The sequence below is a fragment of the Pezoporus occidentalis genome, unplaced genomic scaffold (genome assembly GCF_034315485.1).
Source record: "Pezoporus occidentalis ecotype Australia unplaced genomic scaffold, CSIRO_AGI_Poc_V1 ctg211, whole genome shotgun sequence".
Lineage (NCBI taxonomy): Eukaryota > Metazoa > Chordata > Aves > Psittaciformes > Psittacidae > Pezoporus > Pezoporus occidentalis.
The window spans coordinates 75,525-103,333 of NW_026913976.1; the positions used below are offsets into that span (position 1 = coordinate 75,525).

Sequence of the window (27,809 nt, forward strand, 5' to 3'; positions counted from 1 at the left end):
GAAGGAAAACACAAAGTATTGCATCTGGGTAGGAATAATCCCAGGCACCAGGAGTGCCTGGAGGTCCACCAGCTGGAAATCAGTTCTGCAGAGAAGGATCCTGGGAGTCACCAAGCTAACCATGAGCCAGTGATGCACCCAAACAAATCCAACAACTTCCTGAGCTGGGGAAGGGTGTTATCATCTGCTTGAGGGAGACGATCCTTCCTCTTCACTCAACACTGGGAAGGCACATCTGGAGTGTTGGCTCCTTCGTAAAGAGATACAGAATTAACGGAGTCAAATGCAGATCCATAAATTTGAGGTCTGTGAGTGACTCTTCTCAGTCATTTACTGAGCAATGCTATCATGCACCTGTTTATTACAGAGGTGCTTTTTAAGATAAGACATCACGGTCTGATCTCCCCAGATAATGGGAAGACAGTTACCCCCAGCTCCCTTCTGAGCAATAACCTTTTTTGTACCCTAAGATCGTACTCCCCAGATAATGGGAAGACAGTTACCCCCAGCTCCCTTCTGAACAATAACCTTTTTTGTACCCTAAGATCGTACTCCCCAGATAATGGGAAGACAGTTACCCCCAGCTCCCTTCTGAACAATAACCTTTTTTGTACCCTAAGATCGTACTTTTGCCAATTGCTCACAGAGCTTAACCATTCACTCTCATCTCTTCACACAGAAATCTTCTGCTCTCATTTGTGGTGTTCATTAATATTGACCTGTGCTATGTTTGGAGCTGGCTCAGCTTGTAAATCACTTCAAGAGACTACCATGTATGGCTAATATCAGCTAAATCTGCAAGCCCAGCTGAAACACAGGCCTATTTCTGTTAACTGTTCTCTCTCAATTCAAGCCTGTCTACACTCTTTGCAATTGGCTTACCTACAGGGTCTGTGATAAAGACTCCATAGCCTCCTCTTTCCATTTCAACTAGCTGTCCCTGTTGACAACTGCACTATACATAGGACATCCAGACCCAAGTCTGTGTCCTCACCTCTTCAAAAATCATACCCACATTCAATGCCCAGTATTATATTCAGGGTAATACAATAATTTCTTTTTTGAGTTCCACATCTGAAGTACTGTGTCCAGTTCTGGGCTCCTCAGTACAAGACAAGGAGCTACTGGAGAGGGTCCAGTGAAGGGCCACAAGGATGATCAAGGGTTTGGAGAATCTTTCTTATGAGGAGAGTCTTCAGGAGCTGGCCTGTTCAGTCTGGAGAAGAGAAGACTGAGAAGGGATCTCATTAATGTATATAAATATCTCAAAGGCAGGTGTCAGAAGGATGATGCCAAACTCTTTCAAGTGGTGTCCAGTGACAGGAGGAGGAGCAATGGCCATGAACTAAACCATGAGAAGTTTCACCTCAACATGAGGAAGAACTTATGTTGAGGGTGGCAGAGCACTGAACAGTCTGCACAGGGAGGTTGTGGAATCTACCACTCTGGAGACATTCAAAACCCTTCTGGACACATTCCTATGTAATCTCCTGTGGTGGCCCTACCTTGACAGGGGGATTGGACTAGTTGATCTTCAGAGGTCCCTTCAAACCCTAATGATTCTGTGACTCTGATACATATATATTTGTATATCAGTATGAATTACAGCCACATCCACTTGTTCACATTTCCAGTTTCAATGGTATGTTATCAGTAAAGGCCAAAACTAATCCAAACCAAAAAATAACTCCCAGTCCTCCAACTCTATTTACAGTAGTATATTAGAGAGAATAAACAACATTGCCCATGTATGAGACGACCTTTATGCTTTAGCAGCACTTCCGTATAAGATGAGTTACAGGTTAACGCCAGAGCATGTGCCATACAGATTCTTGTTCTACGCTTTTGGATGTAGACTGATTTTTTTTCTTCATTCTTCCACTCAAAGGTAAATCCTAAAGGAAGTCTAATTATTGTGGGGTTTGAAGATGGCGTCTTCCGCATAATTGAAGTTTATGATCCCAAAGGACTGCCCGTTACTGCAGGAACAGGGAGTGCAGAGTTAAATCTGAAAAAAGCTCTCAAACCTCATGCTGCTGCGGTTACAGCCCTGGCATATGAGCGAAATGGAGCTGTGCTTGCCACAGGGGTATGCATTAATTCTTTTGGTTATTTTTATTAGGCCACAAACATAGAGATTATTTAAAGAGATAAGGTAAAGTTTGTTTACTGACAACACTGTTACATTTCTGTTACTGTGTTGATTGCTGCTTCTAGTTCTCTGCAGTGCTGGGGGAAGGGTCTGTTTGTTCTCACATTTGTTTTCCAAAGGAAAGCAACCATGCAATCCATACAATTAATTTTGTGAGTTACCGGACTGTTTAGTGTGAATTCTGTAATCCCCTTTGAAGATGGATTTGGTTCATTTTGGAATTAGTTTAGGAGTATCTTGAAATTAGTAAAACCAAATTGGTTTGTACACCACCTTGACTGCAATCCAGCTGCTACTCAGCACTGCTTGGCCATACAACAGAATCAACCAGTTGGTTTGTCAGTGTGCCTGCTAGTCTTTGAGATGATTTCCAGTCAATGTGGTCTCTCTCTTTTTAAAATCTAGACTTTAGCCATGCTCAGTGCTTTTGCAATTAACATGCTCCTTGAGCTGAATGACCACGCAGTTCGCTTAATGCAGGATTTACACAGCTATGCATCATGTTGTGCACCAGTTCTGGATTCCTTGTTATCTGGGGAAATCAGCCTGTGCTGTCTTACCTGAAAAAATGGTCCTGAGCTTGAGCTTTAAAGGAGCTCCCTGGACAAGGGACAGAAAGCACATGGCTGGGGATGCCAGGTGAAGCCCATGAGGGTAATTAACCATAGAACAGTTTGGGTTGGAAGGGACCTTAAAGATCATCCAATTCCAGTCCCCTGCAGTGGGCAGGGACACCTTCCACTAGATTAGGTTGATCCAAGCCCCATCTAACCTGGTCTTGAACACTTCCGGGGATGGGGCAGCAACAGCTTTTCCGAGCAGTCTGTGCCAGTGTGTCACCACCCTCATAGTGAAGAATTTTGTTCCTAATATCTCATCTAAATCTGCCCTCTTTCAGCTTAAATCCATTCCCCCTTGTCCTGTCAAGGGGGATTTAAGTGCTATGGGTGCATTCAGAGCCCTGGAGCAAGGTGGGCAGGATTTTTATTTCCTCCCTGTAATCAGGGAAATCCAATTCTAAGTTCCAAGGCATTTGTAAGTATCCCTCTCGAGCTGCAAAACATTGGAAGTATGTGTTTGTCATAAAGTGCTTGCAGTCTTCTGAATTTTTAGTCAAGCTTTGATTCAGTCATGATTGTTTTGGTTTTTTGTTTTTTTTTTCCTCAGAGTAAAGACAAAACCGTTTTCTTCTTTGCTGTTGAAGATGAATACAACCCAATTGGATTCATCTGTGTCCCGGGGCCTGTGCAGGCATTACAGTGGTCTCCACCTTCTCATGTGAGTAATGCATGTTTGTTTTCTTTCCTTCCCTACTGTATTAAAACATCAGTTTGAAAAGAACTTCAAATGAAAATAGATGAAGATCCATGACCAGAGCCATGTTATCTACAGACAATGCAAAAGATGCTTTGCTAACTTTGTTCTTCATGCTGCTTCAGCATGACAGATAGGTTCTGTGCAGCTATATCTAGTTTAGTCACTTTGGATTTGTTTTGGAGTTTGGATAATAAAGAGCGGAAACATATGCAAACTATAAAGTTTTGCTCAGTTTTTTTTGAGTTCCTGCCTTGAAGAAACAGGCATGTACCTTAGCTTTTGGAAGGTCTTAGTCTTCTTTAACAAAAGAGTTCTTCATGCTTTATTGCCTGTGCCTCTTGTCTGTATTAAAACAGGCTTTTGCAAAGCTTCTGGACCACATCGAGAAAGCTTTTGGGTGCTTTTTGGAATTCACACTCTGCCTTTGAAGTGTGTCAGTGACATATTCAAGTAGATTCTTGTTAATATTTGAAAAGTTTTATAAGATTAGAGTAACATATGAAATTTTGGTTGATCCAGTATTCTTATTTTGAGGGAAGATTGTTCGTCATATTTAGATGCTGACAAAGTGGCCAGCAAGATATGAAATACAGATGCGCAGTGGCAAAATGTAGCTATGATTCCTCATTCATGGGAACTGATAAAAACTGTTAACAGAAGAACTCCTGCTAGTATGAGCTTTGTCTTACTGCAGGAATGATAGATCTTGATCTGACAGTTGTATTTTGAGTCCTTTCCTTAAGGACAAGGTACTTCTACTAACTAGAAAAAGTACCAATCCTGTCTTTGGTATGTTAGATTCTGCCTTAGTAATTTTGTCCACCAGTATCTGGTCTCCACTGCTAAATATGAACACTTATTAAACAGAGTACAAGCATCTTAGTGTTAAACTACTTTTTTTTTTCTCTTTAAAAAAAACACCTTGGTGATTAAATACTATACATTTAATGAGTGCATTTGTAAGGCTGAGATTTTACAAACACAAGACCTATATAGTTCCTAGTTAAGGTTTCCGTAGCAACTCGTAATAGTCCCCCTTTGCATATTTTTAGTGATAGGTCAGATAAAATAAGCCTCTCATTCTCTAGATAGCTAGCTTATGAAAATTAAAACTACAGACCTGCCTTTTAAAATCTCAAAACACTAAATAATAATTACCCTCCCCTCACACATACTTTATAACTTTGCATTTTAAAGGCCCAGCAGATACCAGCAAAGAACAAACTCAAAGCTAAATAGCATTAGGCAAGGTTTTGAGCCCAGTGTTGAACATATAAAGGTTTTATTACTACAGAAACATACGAACTTCTGAACAATGATCAACCCAAACCCTCAGTTCCTACCTTGGGTCAGATCCATTTTTAATTTAACCAAACTCCCAAAATACCATCATGCTGTTTCCAAGCTATGCAGTGTCAGAATGGTAGCTGTTTTGTACATTGCAAGGACTTCTTCAATTCCTTACCTTTGCCAAGAATACACAGCATAAAGGCAGCTCCCTGATTTCTAATGTTTATGCAAAAGTGTCCATTAAAATAAGAGCACAGCTAAAGTTAACGCCTCCTGGCTGGAGCTGGGCTTTGTGCCTCTGTATCTTCTGACTTTTTCCCATTTCTCTCAATTGCATGTATACATCTGCTCTGTACTTGTGTTTTTGTACAGGCGCAGAACACACTGCTCATCCTTTGTGAGAATGGCTTTGTTCTTCAGGTTCCTGTCCCGGTCCCTAATGAACATAATACAGCATCCACCTATCAACTAAAGAACCTGCCGATGCAGTACTTCCATTTTTATAGTATTAAATCCCGAATCAAGGTAAAGAAATCTCCTGTGATGGAATTTCATGTTCTTCATTGTGCCAGAAGACAGAACTATGCATAAAGGTTTTTAGTCTCTGTATTCATCATAGGATTTTTTACTAAGCTTCTTAACGGGGAAGGCCAGGTAGGGTCCATTTTTGGCTGAGTTTCAACATGTGAAATAAATTGTTATTTATCTATTCAAATAGAACGTACAACACACTGAGAACATGGTGTGAATTTTGAATATAATTAGAAAATAACATTTGTGAAAAGGAAAAATAATACAGCAAATTAGTTCTCAAAATGTTTTCATTTGGTAATTTTCACAAGAAGTATGTTTCTTGTGCTTGATGTTAGCCCTGTATGAAATTCCTTTGAACAGTCATAAAACACACATGTGACCACATTGAGGCAAATGTGAAACATATATAATTTTTTTCAGCAATTTCTGTTTTTTTAAAATGTTGTAATAATTGTAAAGGTGTGTGTTTTATTTCTATATGAGAACTAGCATTTTAGAAGGTCATCCCTGCTAGTGTTCCAGGTCAGGATGGATGGTGCTTTGAGGAACCTGGTCTAGTGGAAGATGTTCCTGCCCGTAGCAGGAGAGTTGGAACTGGATGATCTTTAAGGCCCCTTGCAACCCAAACCATTTCGTGATTCCATGACTCTATGTGGGACCAAAAGAAAAGAATTATGGCGGCTCTGAGCTAGTTAAATTTGTGAAATTAAAAAGCAAGCTGATGTTAAGTTCAGGAGTAGAAACCCGGTGAGCAGGCTGTCAGTCCCATGTTCAGTCCACCACAGTCCAACAGCCTCCCTGGTTCTGTTCTTAACTGTGATTTCTCTGCCTTCTCTATAAACTGCATTTAGGGGGAAAGATTTCTTGGGGATTCCCTCACAGAAAGAACCACAGAAATGATCACAAAGGTAGCATACATATATAAAGAAACAGTAAACGAATGCGCATGGAATTTTGTAGGGTTTGGGGGGGGGGGGGGGGGGGGGGCGGTTGCTTTTTTTAATTTTTTTTTTAGGGGTTTTTTGTGGTATTTTTTTGTGGTTTTTCTTTTTCAGTCAAAAGAAAAATATTTTTGGGAAACGCTATAAATTTTAAAAATAGAAAAGGCTTCTACAGGGAGAAAGAATATTAATTGGTCTCCTTTTCTTCTAATAATAGATCAGTAATTAATAAATCACAACATGGATATTTTGGATAAAATGTAAGGAAAGCCAGGCTGGATGAGGCTTTGAGCAACCTGGTCTAGTGGAGGGTGCCCCTGCCCATGACAGGGGGGTTGGAACGAGATAATCTTTAATATCCCTTCCAACCCAAACCATTCTATAATCATATGACTCTATGAAAGATTTCTAACAGTAAGGGTGGTGAAGCACTGAAATAGTTTGCATAGGCTGTAGAGTTCGCATAGCATGAAATTTTTAGCAGATCAGTCCTAAGGTTCAGCTGATTCTGCTTTCAGGCAGAAGAATGCTCTTTTGAGATCCTTTCCAGACCTTTCTCTATGATTTTTCCATCTAATGTCTTCTTGGGAAGATCCTGTTCGAGAATGTTTGGTGTTTGTTAATGCTAAAGTAGGCATGAATGGAAAGGGGGGTTTAAAAGTTTTATACATCTGCAAATGTCTTCCCTTCATTTTTCAGAAGAACCAAAGTCTGTAACAGCTTCTTTCTTTCACTCTACATCAACGATGCTCTAGAACTTGGGAATCTGAGTTCAGCTTTCCAGGGTTTTACTGTCTTCTGGGCAGGCATAGGACAGGGCTTAGGAGTTCTGCAGAAGTAGTATGCTAGTAGTGGTTAATATTGGGAATAATCTCTTTGAGGAAATGCTGAAGTCTGCTTCTTATGCAGAATGGTTTCTGTTTCAAAGGGCCATGATTTTAAAATACTTTGGAGGAGGAAAATGGGGATGTTCCACTGGAGAATCTCATGAAATCTGGTTAATGTCTGCTTAGTTGATAGAAAACAGATTTCTCTAGATATTCAGTATATATAATGCCAGAACCAGCTTGGATTTCACCTATGAGACTCCTCTGGTCAATAATGCATTGAGTGGCTTGTTTTTGTGTCTCTGTGTTTCTCTGCTTGTTGAAATAGCTGGAAGAAGAAATTGTACTGAGAGAGAAAAAAAAAGAGGAGAAGGAAAAAGCAAAACTTGAATGGATAAGGCAGCAACAGGAGACGGGAAACAAGATAGAAGAAAAAGCTGAAAAGGAACCCGAAGAAGAGCCATTGCCGTCTATCTACATACCAGAGGAACCCAGTCCCATCCTCTGTGGGTTTTATTCAGCACCAGGAAAATTTTGGCTTTCCTTGGTAAATCAATTTTTATTTCATGTTGGTAGGATTGCAAGATGTGGCAACCTTCACTTCACATGTGGCTGACTTAGAAAACTGATTATTTGAAACCTGCCATTTCTAGGACATTGAATTCCCTTCATACTTAATAGATTCAGCGATCTTTATGAAGTAAACCCATAGTGTCATTCCAATTCAGATTGTTCAGTAAATTTCCTATAGTTATGCTTCTTGGTGATGCCTGAATGGGCAAAAAGACTAAACTGTTCCCTAACAAATAGAAGGTAGAATTTTAACATATTGGTAGGCTGGCTTGTAATGCCAGTGATCACGATAGATTTTTCTCTGTGGGTAAATAGGGTCTCTAGATATTTGGAAGTAACATTTTCCAACCTATTGTAGCTCCTTAAGAAAGGAAGAATTACTCTGAAAATTGAATTTACATGATCAGTTGTGCAGTGTTCTTTTGTTACCATTTCTTTGTGGTCCTTTTCTTCTTCAGGGTGGGTATGACTCAGGGTTCCTCTATCATTGTGAATTCTCACATGATGACCAAGAAGACCCTGAAGATAGGAAAGATGAACCCTTTGAAGTGATTCCTATGGAGGACACTGACAACAATCCCATCCACCAAATCTTCTTCTGGTAAAACATTGTCGTGCAACAGCTTTGTGATAAAGCTTGATGAAGTTGAACTTAGAAGGGAGGAGGGTACACTGCTTTGTCACTTTTTAAATTGTGGCTTAACTCTAGTATGCAGGAACTTTCTCTGGTTTTTCAGGCAATAAGTTTCACTTAAAATTCCTAATGGACACAGTGAGCACTGTGTCTGACAGAATAATTTAAAAAGCCCTTCAGAGATGCAAACATCCGATTTCTAACTAAGTATTGATTAGGACTCAAACATCCTGGATTGTAGAACTCCAGGAGAACCCTTAGAAGTCTCTGCAAACTGTGATCACCAGAAGAGCAATTCTTTTTTGTGGTTAGCAAAGAGAGCACAAAGTCCTCCCTTGAGGAGAACAAGGCGGTATCAGTCCGTCTCTCCTGTGCAAAGAATACACTGTGAACTGTACAGATGAAAAGGCTGAACAATTTTCAGACTCCAGTGTTAAGTTGCCTGTAAGGCTAGGCATATTCTCTATCTAAGGAGGTAGGTTTAGTTCAGGCTTTAATCTACAGCTGGCTGCATTCATCACCATCTCTAGTGGATGGAGAGCAGGGGGGGAAATCTGCTTTTCTAGCTCTGAACCCGGTGTCTGCTACCCTGCCCAACTCAGGGCTGAGATCAGTTCCACGGTACCCAGCAAGTGCTGGAACATTCCAGAGCACTCAGCTGGAAAACAAATTCGTAGTTGTATCATACATACTTGAAATGATCCAAATATTCTCCTCCTAGCTTACAAACTTGGGAAAGATATATTTACTAAGCTAGATTAGCTCTTTTCAAGTTTCATGTTTTGGGCTGTGCCCTCACTTGTTATGTTGCTTATTTGACAGTACCAGCGGAGTATGGATGTTCTGTGGGATGCAGAATGGCTCACTGCGTGCTTATTCTCTCCAAGATAAAGACATCTCAGCAGATACCCTGAAGGAATACTGGTCCTTCAGTGTACATGACAATGATTATGGTCAAATCCAGGGAATCTGTTCTAGTTATGATGATAGGTTTCTGATTACCTGCGGTGGAGATGGAAACATTTTTACTTTTGACATCTTGTCTCGAGAGGATGTTCAGAAAGAGCTAAAAGCCAAAATCCCCTCTCCTAGGGTAAGTCAATACCCTCTTTCACAGAATTAGGCCTATTTACTGTGAAAATACTCCAGATAGATAGGCAAAATGCAGTTATTTGGCATCATATATGTTTCATAGTGAAAGCTGAGGTTTCCCAGTTTAGAAGAGTACCTCTTGCAAAACATTCCCTAATAAACAGGTACTATGACTGCATTCTGCCTTCCTGATGTTTTGTGGTTTTCTCCAAATAAACATAGCATGTGTTATTCAAATGTAATATTCTACTAATCTTTTCCTACTCAAAGGTGTATTCATGCACATTCCTAGAATGAAAGAACCACAAGAGTCTGTCATACTGAATACTTGTCTTGCATTTAACTCCAATAAAGTATGTTAGGGTGGTGAAGCACTGGAATGGGTTACCCAGGGAGGCTGTGAATGCTCCATCCCTGGAAGTGTTCAAGACGAGGTTGGACGAGGCCTTGGGTGATATGAATTAGTGTAAGGTGTCCCTGCCCATGGCAGGGGGGTTGGAACTAGATGATCTTAAGGTCCTTTCCACCCCTAACTATTCTATGATTCTATGATTCTGCTCTGGCTGGGGATTCTATAAATAATCGTAGAGTCATAGTATCATAGAATCAACTAGGTTGGAAAAGACCTTTAAGACCATCAAGTCCAACCGTTACCCCAGGATTGCCAAAATAATGTTGGAGAATACCAAATGTGTAGTTTCTCAGAGCATCTAGTTGGATCCGCAAGCTGGATTTTTAAAATCTGCAAAATAGCACAGCATGATGCCAATCCTGTTGCTCTACCACTCTTGGACAGCATTAGTAGTAATCATTCTACAGGTGTTCTGTATTTAATGTAGAGCTCATCACCTTTAGCATGTTTGAACAGATGACACTCAGTAACAGTCCTACTGATATTATACAAGAAGAGAGTGCTGCCAACTCCATCACTGAAAATGTTCAGATGTTATTGAATTTTTAAAAAATCTCTTCAGTGCCTGAATTAAGCAAATATAACTTGAAAGAAGCAGTGAGGCCTCTTGAGTAAGGAAGTGCTATCATGCACAACGAATTTTCAAATAGAAATAGAAATTCACTACAGTTTAAAAATCCTGAAAGTGTCAACATAAAACAAATTCAACTCTGAGTATTTTTAATATTAGTTAGTAACTACATTTTCAAAGTCGCTTGTTGAGGGAGGCTGGGGAAATTGTAATTTTGGTCATTTAGTTAAATTGTTCATGACTGGTTGGAATTCTTTACCAGTATCACAAGAACTTTTAGCGCTAAGAAGAGACTCAAAATTGTTTTCTTAAACTAAGTGAATGTTTGGAACCTATGATATCAGACCCTCTAGCTCTAGTATTACAAATAGTGATTAATAGACAATTATAAAGCCTATATATAGTTTTATCATTTTGAGTATGTCAGTAGCTTTATATAAAGATCTTAATGGACAATTTCTATTGTTCAGGCTAGCAACATTGCTTAAAGACCATCCTAATAGTTTTTCCATTATCAAAGTATCTTAAATATCTATTCTAGTTTTAAGTCATGTGGAAGATTTTAAAAATTCCATCTTCATTAAGCTTAATGAGATTCTTAAAGAATCAAATACAAATCCTCTGAAACTGATAGAGTTAAATTACAGATCAGTTTAATATGACTGTATTCACTGTAGGGTGATAGGCCCCCCTCCTTTTCTAGAGCATGACTGCCTAGGGAAACAAGGTTTGTGTGACTGCAGCATCCAACCATCTGTCATTCTTCACAGCTAATAATTGTGAACCCATTATGCAGTCAGCAAAAGCAAAACAGAATAATTACACATATAACTTGGAATTAGCCCAGGATATGTTGTCTCTTGTCAACGTGGCAGTGAGGGGAGACAAGAGAATTGAGTTTGGAGGATAAAGAACTAAAGATGTTAGTGAAGTTAGGACAAGAAATGTAACGGTTAATGTCAATAGTAAGGAAGTAGGATTTGTGTTCTTTGTCTCTAAGAATTATGCTGCATTAGTTCCTTTACATATAAACCAACTGGATTGCTTTTTCTTCTTGAAACATTAAAATCTGATATTTAAGGCTTATATAAAAATATTGTTCATAAGGGTTTATTTTGTTTTTTTTTGAGAAGCAATGGGAGTTCTGTCTTAATGTTTGTAAAAGCTTTATTGTCTGTTGAAACTATTACTGCTTGTTTAAAGGCAAACCAACGCTTTTATTTCAGAGTGGTCTTGAGAAGGAGAAGGCTGCTGAAGACATTGAAGATCCTAATACCTACAAGTAAGAGATTCTTTGATAATGATAAAAAAGATTTTCAAGTGTTGGTAGCTCTTTCTTCAGACCACATACTTCTTTTTGCCTCCCAACAGGAGGGAGAAGTTGATCACGCTGAATTTGGGTCATTTCCTTGTTAACGCACAAAGTTTTTTCAGCCTTTCCATTAATTTAATTTACTTTTCTGTGGTAGTAATACAAATACAGTACTCTGAGAATTTCTTAACTTCAGAGACAAAGAAAAGGTCAAGGTCAAAGCCCCTGGATGTCAGGAGTGTGCAAATACACAGGAAAAAGATTCTTTTCTAAGTTACCTTAAGAACCATTGAGTTCATTGGGAGTTTAAGGCTGTATCTTTCTTCTCTTCTACTGCAATAACACCATTTGCTTTATCATGCATTTTCAGCATTGAGGAAGTCAAACAGAGAAAGGAGTATGACCGGAAAATGAAGGAAGTTGAAGAGAAAAAGCAAAAGAAAAGAGAGAAGTTAACTGCACTGAGGCACGAGTTTCTTCTTCTTCTTCAAAAGAATCAGAAGTTGCCCAAGCACATGCAACTGCACAGAGAGGTACATCTGGTTTATACAAAGGTCATTTACCTTTACAGGTACCTTCTTCTAAAATGTTGCTACCCGATGTGTTGGGGCGAAAGGTGTCCAACTCTTTGGATTATGGTAGTTCTGTGAATATATATGTCATGATTTAAGCCCAGCCTGTCACTCAGAAACCATGCAGCTGTTAGCTCCACACCGCCCCCCACTTCCTCCCCCTGCTCCTAGAGGGACGGGGAGGAGAATCAAAAGAATGTAACTCCCATGGGTTGAGATAAGACCAGTCCAGTAACTAAGGTATAACACAGATCACTGCTGCTACCACCAATAATAATAATGATAAAGGAAATAACAAGGGAAGAGAACAACCGCTCACCACCCACTGACCGACACCCAGCCCGACCAAGCAGTGATCTAACCCTTCTGGATAACCGCCCCTAGTTTATATAGTGGGCATGACGTGCTGTGGTATGGAATACCCCTTTGGCTAGTTTGGGACAGGTGTCCTGTCTCTGCTTCCTCCCGGCTTCCCCTCCTCCCTGGCAGAGCATGAGGCTCACAAAGTCCTTGGCCAGACTAAACATTACTGAGCAGCAACTAAAAACATCAGTGTTATCAGCGCTGTTCCCAGCCCGAAAGTCAAAACCACAGCACTTGCACCAGCTACTAAGAAGGAGAAAAATGACTGCTACTGCTGAACCCAGGACAGTATCATTTGCTGGGACTTCTGAATCACAGCTGAGGATTTGTGCCATTGAAGCATGTGGGAAAAATGTGGTTCTCTCTGAAGATCTGAATAGCTCCTGAAACAAAGGATTATGTTGATGGGTGTGGAACTCTGGCACCTGGACAAAAATATTTATTACCAAAACCCAGTAGCCAGGGTAACGTGATACTGGGTTTTTTGCCTTTCTGCAGCAGTTTGAGATGGACCGTAAGATCTTTGAGGAGCTGGATAGGCAGACAGCACAGAGAATCCAGTTAGTGCAAAATGAGCTAGCTTGGGAACATGAGAAACACTCAATTGGACTGCAGAAACTACAAAATCAGTGAGTACCACTTTTCTTCTAATTCTCCTTCTGACTTTTCACAGGGCTTGTCATTTACAAAGTTGTACCTGCCACAAGGAAAAAGAATGTGATGTATTTTCCTCATATAGTTAATATTTCTTCTGTTTCGATGCTGTTCTCTTTTTACTTGGAACATACACAAGACTATATATTGATATTTGGGTTTACTTACTACTTTTGAATCTTTGGTAAAATTTCAAATATTCAGATCAAGAAAGTAGCTTCATTCTGATTTACTTCTACATTAAGGAAACTGGGGTTGGGGTTTAAAGACTAAGTTTGCCTGGGGTTTCGCAGTAATTTCACCAAGAACCAAGAACTCTTACAGAAACTTTGAAGAACAACATGTGAACCTGTTTTTCAGGCACATTGCATGTCTGTCAGATATTTTAGTGTTATTGCTAACACAGTGCTCCCTATACAATTTAAAGTTCTAAAATTAAATTCTTCAAAAACACAAGTTTAAGTTTGGGATACATTTTGGGTTGATCTTCTTAAATCTAAGTATACAGCAAAAGATGAATGTGTAAAAATAGATACACAATACACAATACAAAAACCCACCTTACGCACACAGATTGTATGACTAGGAAAGAGACTTCATTAAAGCCATGTTTTTAATCGGTCCTTAATGGAACATAAAAGACATTCTCATGAAGAATCAGGTGTAAGTTTATATATTAGGAGAGGTGTTAATTCTTGAGCATCTCCATTCCTAGACTGGATAAAAGTAAATAGATAGTGTCAGATGTCATAGAATCATAGAATCATAGGTTAGGGTTGGAAAGGCCCTTAAGGTCATCCAGTTCCAACCCCCATGCCACGGGCAGGAACACCTCACTCTAAACCATGTCATCCAAAGCTCTGTCCAACCTGGCCTTGAACGCTGCCAGGGATGGAGCACTTAACACTCTCTGGGCAACCTGTTCCAGTGCCTCACTACCCTCACAGTAGAGAACTTCTTCCTTATATCTAATCTGAACGTCCCCTGTTTAAGTTTTAACCCATTACCCCTTGTCCTGCTACTACAGTCCCTAATGAAGAGTCCCTCCTCAGCATCCCTATAGGCCCCCTTCAGATACTGGAAGGCTGCTATGAGGTCTCCACGCAGCTTCTCTTCTCCAGGCTGAACAGCCCCAGCTTTCTCAGCCTGTCTTCATACGGGAGGTGCTCCAGCCTCCTGATAATCCTTGTCATGCTATTACTTACTGACTTGTGAATTTACATGTAATGATTGTATGCACAGTAAGTAAGCTACGTTATTCACCTCCTTTTGGTCAAGGCAAAATGGTAGGTTGTGCCTACTGACATCAGATGGCTTTGTCTTTTCAGGTTTCGGGACTCACTTGAATTTGACACTGTTGTTGTTCATGCTATTCAAAGCAATCACCAAATTTCCACCTACAGACTTCTAGTAATGTCTCATAAATACTACCAAGGTAAAGAACGTCCATCTTGGAAGAGGACAGTACTCAAACAGGCATGGAAACAACCAGAAAAGAAGCAGATCAACATAGGGTCAAGGCGTATGTATAGAGCTAATAATGACCATTTAAATCTTATCAGCAATATGGTTTCTGTCTCTCATCTAAATTTGTTTTCCTGAGTCCAAGCTAAAGATATTTTAATTTCTTTAGATATAAGTAAAGAAATTATAACTGTGGCATCTTTTTTCAGTACCCACATACTTAGTAACACACATACATAGTTTTCAATGTTTAGGACAATGTCAGCGATTGTTTGTCAATGCCATGGTAGAATGTGACCAAGTCAAGTAAAAGAACCCAGATATTTTCAGAGCATCCACCACACTGGAACTATACTAATTGACACCAGCTCTACAGGAGCTGTCCCAGGGTGGGTCTAACTAATTGGGACTGCACTGTGCTGCATGGTATTTACATCTCCACTTGGTTATTTTTTGGTCCAGGTACTACAATTTCTGAGGGTGAGGAAGAAATTGTGGAGATCACAGAGGTCCAAAAGCCAACAACCCATTATATAGAAAGCAGACGTGAGAAAGTCAGAAGATCTGTTGAGAAATCTGACAAGGTGAAGGCTAAGATCATGAAGAGGAAAGCAGAGTGGGAGGAATTGTGAGTCTTGAACTAGACTCTGCCCTTTTAGTTCTGCTTCTTGTCTGAGGTCAAGTAATGCTATTTAGCTGTCACATGGCACTGTAATCTCTCTCCCTAGTTTTTTGTCTTCCTAATGATTGTAATTAAAATAGATGAGTTTTCATATATCCCTGAGTCTTAAGAGACTCAGACTCAAGACTAAAAGTCTCAAGAGACTTCTAGTTAGTTTCCCTGGTTATTCTGAAATATTAAATATCTTGGATTCAGCTAGGTACCTGCATCTTCAAATAGGGTGTGAAAAGATGTCTAAATCGATCATGACCAAGGTACACTTAGGCCATTACAGTCAACTCTTGGTTAACCCTGCTAGCACCACATAGAGCAGATGCTGTAAGAGCTGTGTTAGATCAGTTGTACTAACATCACAGCCATTATGTGTCTGTGATGCTCCATGCTGGTCTTTATCTTGAGAGGCAAGAAAGGTGGACAATGCATCTTTGAATGCTCACAGAAATACAGAAGTTTTTCATTAGGAGCAGGGAATGGGACTAATGTAGAGTCAGAATACAAGACTTTTAAGGTTATTGTTTAACAATATAGAGTAGAATCAGGTATTCTGTGCTACAGGCTGGTGGAGTGTTAACACACAGCTCCCTGAGATTAAGAGCAGCATGTACTCACTAACCCCAGAACTCAGTGTAAAGATTTAACCTGTCCCATGGCAGCATTTTGTTGTAAGAGTTCTTGGGTGGAAAAAAAATAATCTGAGGTTTTCATTCAAATGTGCAAGGATATTCTTCCCAAAGTAGCTGTTTTCTTCTGAAAGAGGCTGTGTGATTCCTGATCCCTAGCTTGCCTCCATAGCGTTGTTGCATAAATCAGAAAGTATGAAAAGACCCGGTTTGTTTACCTGTATGCTTTCCGTCTGAAAGTAAAGCTTTGGTTTGTACCTACCAGATACAAGAGCAAACCTAGTGATAACTATGAGAATCCCAAAGATGTTGAGGAGATCAAAGCAGCACAGGAAAATACAGGCTATTATAAGCTGAAGTCTGCCCCTAACTACAGAGTCACTGAACAAGAGATTATGAACATTGAGAAGAAGGTGGCACAGCTTACATCCCTGGAAGTGTTGGTATGTAGACTGATGCAGTGGTATGTATGTTTCCCCCTTCTGTGGGGAGGGAGGGTAGTGTATTAGTCACTGAAGAATTTTTTTGAAAGGAAATCAAAGTGGATGTGAGAAAAGTCCTTGAAGGATAGGCAGTGTTGAGCCAGCTTTAGTTACAAATCGGCCTTTCTCTTGTGAACTGCTGGAACTTCACCAAACTCAAACCTGCATCGACCCAGGATAACTCTCAGCTAGCTCTTTACTTCAGCAGGAGCATCCGTCTTTTTGAATTCTTCAAAAAGTCTTATAATCTAGTAACCGATATGCTTTCCCTAAAACTCTGACTTAACCCTTGCCATGAAATACTTCTACAAGGATGTGAGCAAGGACAGGTGTTTCTAGTGTGGCTTCTCCATATTTGCACTTTGGAAATTACTCTTTCTGGGTACTGAGCATTGGAATCTTCCTGAGAAAGCAGGTCTTTTGGAACCACCTTTCTGCACCAGGACTCCTACAGCTACTACATGTCTTTTAGCCACAAAGACACAAGAGGCTCAAATGTGCAATATCTTTGTTTCTTTCTTCATAACTTCTTTCCCTCATCTTTCTTCTCATAGGAACTGTTTTTCATTTTATTTGACTGGAGTCAAAAAGAGTGACAAATTTCTTTAGCTGAAAGAACAGTGAAGAAATATATCTATTGAACTTGGAATCACAGAATCATAGAATCGTTAGGGTTGGAAAGGACCTTAAGGTCATCCAGTTCCAACCCCCTGCCGTGGGCAGGGACACCCTACGCTAAATCATATCACCCAAGGCCTCGTCCAACATGGCCTTGAACACTGCCAGGGATGGAGCATTCACAGCCTCCCTGGGCAACCTATTCCAGTGCCTCACCACCCTAACAGGAAAGAATTTCCTCCTTATATCCAATCTAAACTTCCCCTGTTTAAGTTTGAACCCATTACCCCTTGTCCTGTTACTACAGTCTTTAATGAAGAGTCCCTCTCCAGCATCCCTATAGGCCCCCTTCAGATACTGGAAGGCTGCTATGAGGTCTCCACGCAGCCTTCTCTTCTCCAGGCTGAACAGCTCCAACTTTCTCAGCCTATCTTCATACAGGAGGTGCTCCAGTCCCCTGATCATCCTCGTGGCCCTTCACTGGACTTGTTCCAACAGTTCCATGTCCTTTTTATGTTGAGGACACCAGAACTGCACACAATACTCCAAGTGAGGTCTCACAAGAGCAGAGTAGAGGGGCAGGATCACCTCCTTCGACCTGCTGGTCACACTCCTTTTGATGCAGCCCAGTATACGGTTGGCTTTCTGGGCTGCAAGCACACACTGCTGGCTCATGTTCATTTTCTCATCGACCAACACTCCCAAGTCCTTCTACGCAGGGCTGCTCTGAATCTCTTCTCTGCCCAACCTGTACCTGTGCCTGAACTATCTAATTGCTTTTTGGTAGGAAGACCTATTTTCTGCCCTGCTTACTGACATGCTTACTGAGGAGCACCTTCACTGCATGGTTTCTCTGTTTTTTAGAGAAGTGTAAGTTATACTCTCAATAGCCCTAAATCTTTTCCAGTCTTAACCTCATGAACTGTTGCCTAATCTCGGGCACCGTCTAGGCTGGGTCACTTTGATAGCGAAGTCTAAGTATTACAGAAACAATGCTATAGTCTTGGGGATTTGTTAGATCATTTTAATCTCATGCTTGGGCTCCAGTACTTCACTATAGTGCTTATGTTAACAGATACCTAGTCGAATGCTTTGCACAGGTCCAGATAGATGATGTTGACTCCTCTGCCACTATCCATCAGTTCTGTAGCCCCATCATAGAAGGCCACTGCATTGTTCAGTCATGATTTGCCCTTCCATGCAACACCTTCCATGTTGGCTGTCACCAACCGCCTTGTTGTTTTTCATGTGCCCTAGCATTGTTTGCAGGAGAATATGATCCTGTGACACACAGAGGTGAGACTGACTGGTCTGTAGTTCCCTTGGTCTTCCATTTTCCCCTTCTTGAAAATGGGTGTTATATTTCCCTTTTTCCAGTCGTCGGGAACTTCACCTGACTGCCATGATTTCTCAAATATGATGGCCAGCGGCTTAGCAACTTCATTCTCCAGCTCCTTCAGGACCCATGGATGGATTTCATCAGGACCCATGGACTTGTGCACATCGGGTTCTTAAGATGATCTCGAACCTGATCCTCTCCTACAGTGGGCCTAGGGTCTTCATTCTCACAGTCTCTGCATTTGTCTTCCAAGACTTGAGCAGTGTGGCTAGAGCACTTGCTGGTGAAGACTGAGGCAAAGAAGTCATTGAGAACTTCAGCCTTCTCCAAATCCAGGATAGCCAGTTCTCCTGCTTGTTTCCAGAGAGGACCCACATTATCCCTAGTCTGTCTTTTGTTTGCTATATACCTGTAGAAGCCCTTTCTGTTATCTTTCACATCCCTTGCCAGACTCAATTCTAACTGGGCCTTAGCTTTCCTGACCTGATCCCTAGCTTCTTGGACAACACCCTGAATTCTTCCCAGGCCATGTGTCCTCACTTCCACCTTGTATAAGCTTCTGCTTTCCTTCTGAGTTTTCTCAGCAGCTCCTTAGCTATACATAGAGGCCTCCTGGCCTTCTTGCCGAATTTCCTTCCTATTGGGATGCAACACTCCTAAGCTTGGAGCAAGTCATCCTTGAATATCAACCAGCAGTCTTGGGCACCACTGCCCTCTAGGGCTTTGTCCCAGGAAACCCTACTAAGCAGGCTTCTGAGGAAGCCAAAGTCCGCTCTCTTGAAGTCCAGGGCAGTGAGCTTGCATGAAATCCAAAAGCATTTGACAAATGTCTCTTTCCTACTTTTGTTATTGCTATCTCCTATACTTTGAAAATTCAGAACTTTGTTCCAATTGTAATGACCTGCAGTAGCTGTAGTCTCAGATTCAACATCACATATAAAAGACAAGAATCTCATCTGCTTTTCAGAACCTACATTTGTGGATGACTGCTTTTCAGTATCTTTGAGGTTACGTGAGATAACAGCTTTGTTTCAATGTCTCTGTCCAAGAAGTCTAGATTTCTGTATAGATGCACATTTGGTAGTGTGTACAGTAAAGACCCTCTCAGGACCTCTTTCGTTTTGGGGATGGAAGCTTGCTTTACAAAATACTAAAAAAAAAAAGTCTAAATTTATTTTTGTTAGAGTATTATTTATACTATATGCCTGAAAAAAAGAGCCATATATCAAAGCTGAGATACTCTCTGTATTTAATGAGACAGCACAAATGATTAATCCTCTAACACCCACAGCTTATTTTCACAGCTTCTGGTTGCTTTCTGCACTGCTTCAATATCTCTTGTCAAGAAACTCACAATCAAGCCAAGAGCTGAAAGAATGGGGAAGTCTCATTTCCCTTCTTACACCTTTGTTATTTTTTGTGAACAAGAGGAAGAGAGGTGGTTCCAAAGATTTTAAAATCACAGACTGAAAGACAGCTGTTTAAAAATGCTAATGTGTGGAGATGGTACAGAAAAGAAAGCTAGTATGGAAATAAGGAAAGTCAGTCAGTATGACAAGCCTCTTAACCATTACTTGTGTCAGGAAAACTACATACTATGTTCCTGAAGAATCCTACTAAAATTGTTTTTCCTTTGCAGATCCATAAGAGGAAAGTCAATATGAACAATGAGATTATGTCTCTGCGGGATCTCAAGGTTTCTGTCATTGAAGAAATCAAGTGTTTAGTGAAAGAATTGAAATGCATACAGGCAGCCTTGGATTTACCAGAATGCCTCCCTCTTCCCCTGATCCCTCAGTTACACCCAGATGAGGTTCCTGAAAAAAAGTTTGAGTACAACACTGACATCCTCCTGAAGTTCAAAGAGGATCAGGAGGCCAAGCCAAAGCCCCAGGGACAATTGGAAGGGTCTCCTTCATCTCATTCATTTAGGCAAGGGTTTCTTCAAGCTCCGTCCATTAAAGAGGCTGACTCCATGACACAGGCTGCAGGTACACACCAGATGAAAACAGCATCATCTGTAGTCACAGAGCAGCAAAGGGTTTCTGACACAGAGAAGGCAGAGCCAACAGAAATAGAACTGGAAATTCTGAAGAGAGAGAAGATAAAAAATTTGTACTTGCAGGAGACCTTGATTAAAAAGGTAGGAAATCAAAAGTCATTTTTTTTCAGATTGAACAATCCCACTGCATTAGAAATAAACCCAAAAAGTCTTCCATCTCAGGATTACAGCTACTTTTGTCTTCTGTACTTTAGGAAAATGCTAGCTGGTGCAAATTTACGATGTAAATCTGTTTGTCTTGCTGTGACCTGTGTGCTGACTATTCTCACTTGCAAAATAGACCTCAGATTCCTTATTGATTGCTCTATAAATCTATGAGCTCAGTGGCCCCCCAAAAAAGTAAAATATTAGAAATTACTTGAAAAGGGATGAAGAGTTAAAAAAGGAGCATCACTACAACTGTGTAGATTCATGATGTTGTCAGGTCTTAACTGTAGTCCCGATCCTTTAGTCTCAAAAATTTATATATTTATTTACTTTAATTAGAAAAGGTATAAAAGAGAGTAACCAAAATCCTTAGTCATGGAAAAACTTCTTTAAAAGATAAATTGGTAAAGCACCTTTGGCCTGGAAAAGGGGCGACTGAAAGTGTTGTAGCAGAGGTGATAAAATTATGAGTAGCATAGAAGAGTGGGAGTCATCTCTTAAAAGGAGAAGAGTTATCAAATAGTCATGTAGAAAGCTTGAAACATTCAAATGGAAATAGTTTTTCCTATCCAACAATAACTAAGCTTTGGAACTCAGCATTAGGATGTGGGGGAAGCTACAATTTGGTAAAGTCTGGAAGAAAAATCCAGTCAAAGCTGTTGAAAAACATACTGCTTCCAGCTCAGGGTGTCCCTAAGTCAGAGTTTGGGAGGATACAGAGAAGAATGTGCTAGATGTGTATGACTGTTCACTTGTTTGCTCTGTTTCTTACTGTCTTCTCTAACTTCTCTGTTGGCCATGACTCTTTGGTCTACCCCAGTACAGACACCCTTGTGTTCATGTGTGTGAAGGTTTTGAGAGAATAGCCAAATGCTGCTGCAACTATCACATATATATATGATGCTGCTGGCAACTGCTAGTACTGATTTAACTGCAAATGTCTAAGGGAAGAACTGGGAGATGTTCTGAAAGAAGTCAGCCAAGGCAGAAGCCATATTTATTGCTACATCTGGGATTGTTACATGAAATTCTTAGGCTACTGTAAAACATTCTCTGAAGAGTAAAATACTTCCAGGCTTCTGTGGGACGCAGTGAAACATTCCTGTGAAGTACTGGTGATTCTTTTACTATTGTGCTGAGAATGAAGACGTATTTGGGGTTAACTATCTTTCTAAGTGCTTCAGTAATCAGTAAATAGCATGGGTGAACTATTGATTTGGCAGAGAGGATCTCTTGTGCTCCTTTCTCTAGCCTTACATGTTTAGCTCAGCTCCTAATAATTTCCCTGTTCCTCATTTGACTCTCATATGCTCCAGATCAACACGCTGGTGATCAACTTTGATGCTGAGCTTCGCTTTCTGCGTCACAAGAAACTGAAGCTGGACGTGCAGATGAAAAACGCTGAACTACGCTACATCACATGGTATGAAGAGCTGCTTATCTTGAAGAACTTTGAGAAACATGAGAACCTTCTCCGGGAGCGTATTACTACCCTCATCGGTGAGCAGGAGGCATTGCAAGTAAGTAGGCTGTGTGTCTCTGGATTTACCAGTACCACTAATGCACAGCTCAAAACAAAAGCAAGTCAACAAGTAAATGGTAGCATCTCTTTATTTTAGCCCTGATTCAGTGTCCAGTGTTAAGTTTTGAAAGAGGAGAAACTTTTGATGATCAGCCTAGGATGGTCACTTTTACCTTCCAATAGTTAATCTTTTCATAATCTTAACAGCTGTATTTTAATAGGTACTTTGTGATGTAGAATAAGTGACAAATTTTATGCCTAAATTTAAGAACATGCTTCTAGGTTTTGCTTGATTGAAGAATAGGTTTAAAGAGAGAAAGGCAAGTTTTGCGTTTCCACATCTTCACAAATACATTCTATATATACACACGCACGGGTTATACTTTTTAACTGAAGTAGGTTTTTTTTGTTCGTTTAGCCAAAATTGAATGGCTGCATTGCACAGATTGAGGATAGAAAGTGTGAGATTATAAGGCTTCAGGAATGTGAGAAAGCTCTTTATGCCAACTTCCAAGCATCCCTTGGAGAGAACAATGAGTTTGCCAATTTTCTGACCAAGGTTCTGATGAAGAAAGTCAAGTGCATGGAAAAAAGAGAAAGAGAAGCAGGTTGGAATACTGTTCTTTTCGCTTTATGGATTTGTTACACTTAGTTCCATGTAGTTGGGTCAATCTAGCTGGTGCCCTGAGTACATGCAACACAGAACTCAGTTCACAGAGCCATAGATCAGACCCACCCAGATTTGTTTCTGTACAGACCCATGTGCTGTAGCAGCCATCTTGACTGGTAACAATGATGTAATTCAGTCTCTAACATGACTACATTTGGTCTGATGGCAGCTCCTGCAATTTACTTCCTGTAACCCAGGACTTTGGGGACTGATGATAGTGGGTATGAAGAAGAGGCAAAGCTTTAAATAGGTACTTCCTATGCTTTACCAATGATAACTATGGATAAGTGATGAGTCTGCCACATTCATGACATTCTCCTTTGATCTGTCCATTGTCTAATGAGAGATCAGAGACCTAATCTGCAGTCATCTATTATTCACAGGACTAAAAGTATTATGAAAGGATTTTTCATCCTAGTGACTGTTTAAAACTGGTAAGGCTAGGCAGCCTTACTGAGCTAAAATACTTGTGCTTTTGCTCTGATTTGGCTTTTGATTTCATGTGGGACACAGTTAGGAAAAAGTGCAGACAACTGTAATGCTTTTGTGACAGTTTTGTGCCTTTGTATTTTGCTTGGTTGATTAATCTCTGTAGTAGAATGGTAAACCCATAAGGTTTAAATTCCTAGCACATCTAAAGAGAGGAAACACTATTGAAGGAAGTCTCAAAAATGTGCCCGTGTCTGTGCCTTTGGCAGTAGCAGGTGATCTCTCTCCCTCATTTTTTGATTCTTCTTTTATTTTCTTTCTGTGAAATTATCACATAGATGCAATAGGCACAAAGTTCCTGGATTCACATATTACCAGGATGATCTTTCATGGATAATTGGGATTGTATTCATCAGCACATTGGCATAATGCACAGCTAGTGGGTTTGGGGGTGTTCTGCAAGTACTGTCCTCTTCTTCCAGGTGGACAAGACATGAATGAAGAGAAAGATGAAGAAGATGAGAATGAAGAGAATGATGGAGAGTCAAGCTTGGGGATTGATGAAGAAAATTCCGTATCTGAAGATGAAGCCTTTGATGAATCTCTTTGCCCAGAGAGTACCTAAACCATCATTTCCTTGGGTCGACCACTTGTTTAGCTTTAGGGGCAATCTTGAATTTTGTGTATTTTTCGTAATTCACTGCATATTAATGCCATTAAGGGCCAGAATGTGTGTACTTCTCCTAAGTACAGCAGTTCTTCCCAGGAAATCTCAGTGAAGATGATAGTGAAACCACTGGTAGTATAGGGTACCCTTATTAAAGAGTTTGGGAAAATAAAACTTGACCAAGCACTAAAAATTAATTATTTTGCGTAAGAACCATTCACCGTTTCATAGCTGTTTTCTAGAGGGGAAAGGCTCCTCTCGGGAGTGGAGCTGTAGCTGTTCTCTGGGAACCTGCCTCCTGGCCTAGCTGCATCCCTGTTTAGGGAAACTCTGCGGGACCCTACAGTGCTGTTAACTTAAGCTCTTTGTTACCACCTCATGGATTTATGCAGCCTGTTGCTAGGCTGCTTTCTTATGAGCATCTGAACAGTTAGGAGCTTTACTCTGCAAAATCCTCTTTATTCACTCATTCAACAAAGGCAGTTTAACTTTAACTGGTTTAACTATTTTAGGGTGTTGGCGTTTTAAAAAATCTTTGTGCGATACGACCGTGTAACAACACGGCTTTGTTTTCATCTAGAACTTAGAAAGAAATTACCTTATCATATTTTTCTCAATTGGATTTTAGCATCATTTGACAAATTGAATTATTGATTCACTCCTTTTCAATGAAATCTTGCAAAGAGATTGAGATTTTTACTTTTTATTAAAAAAAGTCCCTATTACTAATTTAATAGGGAAATTACATATTGCACTAGCCTCTTTATTTGTTTATGTGTCATTTGCTTTGTCTTTATTGGAGTATTTTTTCTTCTTTTTATTATGCCTGCTTATTTGGGCATAATATTGCACTTTATTAGTGAGACTGGAATCACTGCAATTAGAAGTTCACAGATCTTCCTTTCTGTGAAACCAATGAAAGAGGTCCTATGAACCCTCAACTTGGTTTACAAATAGAGCTATAAATGATGCCTACAGGCAGTTCATCATTTATGGTGGAGGACGCTATGACAAACAACTACCTCTTCACATAATTGAAGATTATATTGTATTAATTACTGGGACTGCATTACTTGGAAAAGCTAACCTTTGAACACTCCTCTTTAATATTGGCTTTGATGCATTTAGTCTTTCTTCTGGAAACATGCTGTCTGTAAAGAAAAAAAGATCCATCCAAGACATTCCCCCCCTCACAGAGTAACATGGCTCTCATGGTGTATGTTTGAGAAAGCTCTAGGGACCCAAGAGCATGGTCTTATTATGGGAAACATTGGGCACTGTGCAGAGGAGGAGAAGCCAGTAGCTCAAGCCTGCAACTATAGTCCAGTCTTAATGAAACTAAGCTATTCTTTGACTCTTTCTTTCTCAGACTGCAATGAGGCACTCTTCCAAAACACCATCCAGCTCCGGCAGAAGTGGTTAGAAATTGAGAAAGCTTTAGCAAAGGAGAAGAAAGTTGCTGCTAACCTCAGAAAGAAATATAATGCCTTGACCAAAAAGGTATTGTAGTGTTTTCTTCTCAGCAAGCATCGTCTGGTTCCATTACAGTAAAAATGTGCTAACCATTTTGGCTAAGATTTTAAAGCAAAATCTTAACCCTTTGAGAGGTCTCAGTTTAGGTAGAGATGTCTGTGGTAGCACAGAGGCAGGAGGCAGCTCAGCATGGGTCACCTTTCCTCCTGAAAAGGGTAAATCAAGATGGTTTGGCCTTAGCCACTATGAGGCTGGAATCAGGTTTTGGGTCCATCATGCAGCAGCAGATTCAGAGGAAACCCCTGGTGTAGCTTGGCCTACCCTCTATGCATGTGTATGGGGACAGAGAGATTAAAGAATACTTGTCCTAACACAAATGCAGGTTAAAATAAATGCATAAAAATGCTATTCTTCCATTTATTTCTTTTGCTTTTAGTTTCTTCTGCTCTTTGTCATAGTAATGACTCTAATAAACTCTCTTTGTGCAAGTTTTCCTTTCAGCTTTTTTTGAGCTCCTGCATTCATCAAGACATTTGATTTATATTAATTCAAAAATATCTTAATTTGAAGGGTTATCCGGGATAGAGAGAGAGAGTTCTGCCAAAATAGCATTATGCAAGTCTTGCTTTTATTGTGTCTCAAAAATGTTCCATCAAATATGCTTAACTTACAATGTTTTTTGTTTAGTTTTTAAAAGCTTTTCTAAGTGCCAGCTGCCACATACTCACCCTGAGGTCTGACATTTGAGTCTGAATTGTTCTTTTCTCATGCAGAATCAATAAGCATTTTCAGGCATAACCTAATAATAAAATATCTTTTAGACTCTGTAGATCTAGAAGTGTTTTAGACGCTAAACAAAGCAGCTGTCTCTTGATACATACATGGCTTCTCTACTAAGGAGACATTGTAAGTGTGCATGTGTGCAGAGGTACTCAGGGTAGAATTTTGCTTGAGTATGTTTATAAGCCTTGGGTCTGCCTGTGAAACTCATCTATCAGAGTATATAGGGAAAAAAGAAAGAATTTTTTTCCTATGCTTCTTTTCCTTTGGGTCAGGAGCTCTAACACAGAATCTTGCTGTATTTGAGCACCACAAGATTTTTGTTTGTCCACAATTTGTCTTTCTGCAGGCAAAAGAACTGGAAACCAGTCTGGACACAGCAGACAGGGAACTGGATACCTTCCAGTGGGAAAAGCAGCAGAGAATGAATGATCTATATGTAGCTGTGCCTTTGAAACTCCATCAGGTAATTCAAGATGTTGTTTATCTGCAGCTGCAGAATGGCCAATGTACATCTGAACAATGGTGTTACTATTCTTTGGGGCCCTTAGTTCCTGAATGACCATAGTCTCCTGGGAGTGAAGTGCCATTAATTGAACCTCATGCTGCTATTTCCTCTAGATTCTTTCTTCCTCCTTCCCCTTTTCCTATACTGATAGAAAAGAGGCAAGGACAGACAGGTCAGCCCATTGCTGAAATGTGCATAGTATTTAAGTGTTTTATAGGTTAGTCATGGGATTTTCTTTCAGGATCATACCCAATGATGCTCTCTTGGAAAAAAAAACAGCCCACCTCCCCCCCCAAAAAACCAAAGAAGTCCCCAAACTATTGAAACTATTGTGAGTATTGCCAAATTAGTAATGCTGTATTGGATGCAATGCATTCATCTACACATCCCTGTGAACACAGGGATGATGAGAAAACTCTGATTTCCTCTAGGCTGAATCTTGTCCTCAGAGACAAAACAAGCCTGTTCTGGCTTATATACCTCTCAGGCAAGCTAAGTTCTCTGTGTGTGCTATCTCCCTTCATTAAAAGGTTGGTAATTAAGACATACAAGTCTAAGGCCTGACTATGCAATCCTGCAGCTCCTGGATCATTCAAAAGTACAGCTGACAGGGAGTCCCTTACTCCCCTCTTCTTCCAGGTGTCATAGAATCTTTATGTGTATGCAGTCATCACAGCTCTCAGTAGTCTTTGAGCTTTCCTGAGTCGTAGTGATTCCCTGACCCAAAATGTGAGCTGTGCCCAAGCTTATTATTACCTCACTCATTAGTTCTCTAACACTCACACCTTTGTTATCCAGAGAGATCACCAACACCCTTCATAAATAAAGTCAGCCTTGCTTATGGCTGTTTCTTCCAGGTGGAGTACTTGATTAATGGGGAGATGCCCAATGACTTCTCCCAGGCTTTGGTATTTACCAACCAGTCCTTAGAGTATTTGCAGAGGAGAATTGTGGACCTACATAAAGAAAAGATAGTGCAAAGAGAGATCTATAAGGCGGCTCAGGAGCAACATGAGCAGCTTATCCAGGACAAAAAGGAGATGGAGATAACAATTCAACGTGAGTAACAGAGACTCTGAACAGCACAGCATATTGATGCTCA

At 40.2% G+C, this 27,809-nt stretch overlaps 1 protein-coding gene across 2 annotated transcripts in view; it reads left to right on the plus strand.

Moving 5' to 3' along the window:
* Positions 1-27,809, plus strand: part of CFAP44 (cilia and flagella associated protein 44) — a 53,075-nt gene that overhangs the window by 22,615 nt on the left and 2,651 nt on the right. For both annotated transcript variants that reach the window (XM_062619500.1, XM_062619501.1), the window contains exons 13-31: positions 1,889-2,089; positions 3,320-3,430; positions 5,132-5,284; positions 7,390-7,608; positions 8,093-8,235; positions 9,091-9,361; positions 11,570-11,625; positions 12,026-12,188; positions 13,089-13,219; positions 14,573-14,766; positions 15,171-15,336; positions 16,276-16,453; positions 20,089-20,592; positions 21,975-22,178; positions 22,599-22,788; positions 23,762-23,896; positions 25,316-25,446; positions 26,549-26,665; positions 27,565-27,766. In XM_062619500.1, the coding sequence (XP_062475484.1) occupies positions 1,889-2,089; positions 3,320-3,430; positions 5,132-5,284; positions 7,390-7,608; positions 8,093-8,235; positions 9,091-9,361; positions 11,570-11,625; positions 12,026-12,188; positions 13,089-13,219; positions 14,573-14,766; positions 15,171-15,336; positions 16,276-16,453; positions 20,089-20,592; positions 21,975-22,178; positions 22,599-22,788; positions 23,762-23,896; positions 25,316-25,446; positions 26,549-26,665; positions 27,565-27,766 (3,469 nt within the window). The remainder of the gene's footprint in view (positions 1-1,888; positions 2,090-3,319; positions 3,431-5,131; positions 5,285-7,389; positions 7,609-8,092; positions 8,236-9,090; positions 9,362-11,569; positions 11,626-12,025; positions 12,189-13,088; positions 13,220-14,572; positions 14,767-15,170; positions 15,337-16,275; positions 16,454-20,088; positions 20,593-21,974; positions 22,179-22,598; positions 22,789-23,761; positions 23,897-25,315; positions 25,447-26,548; positions 26,666-27,564; positions 27,767-27,809) is intronic.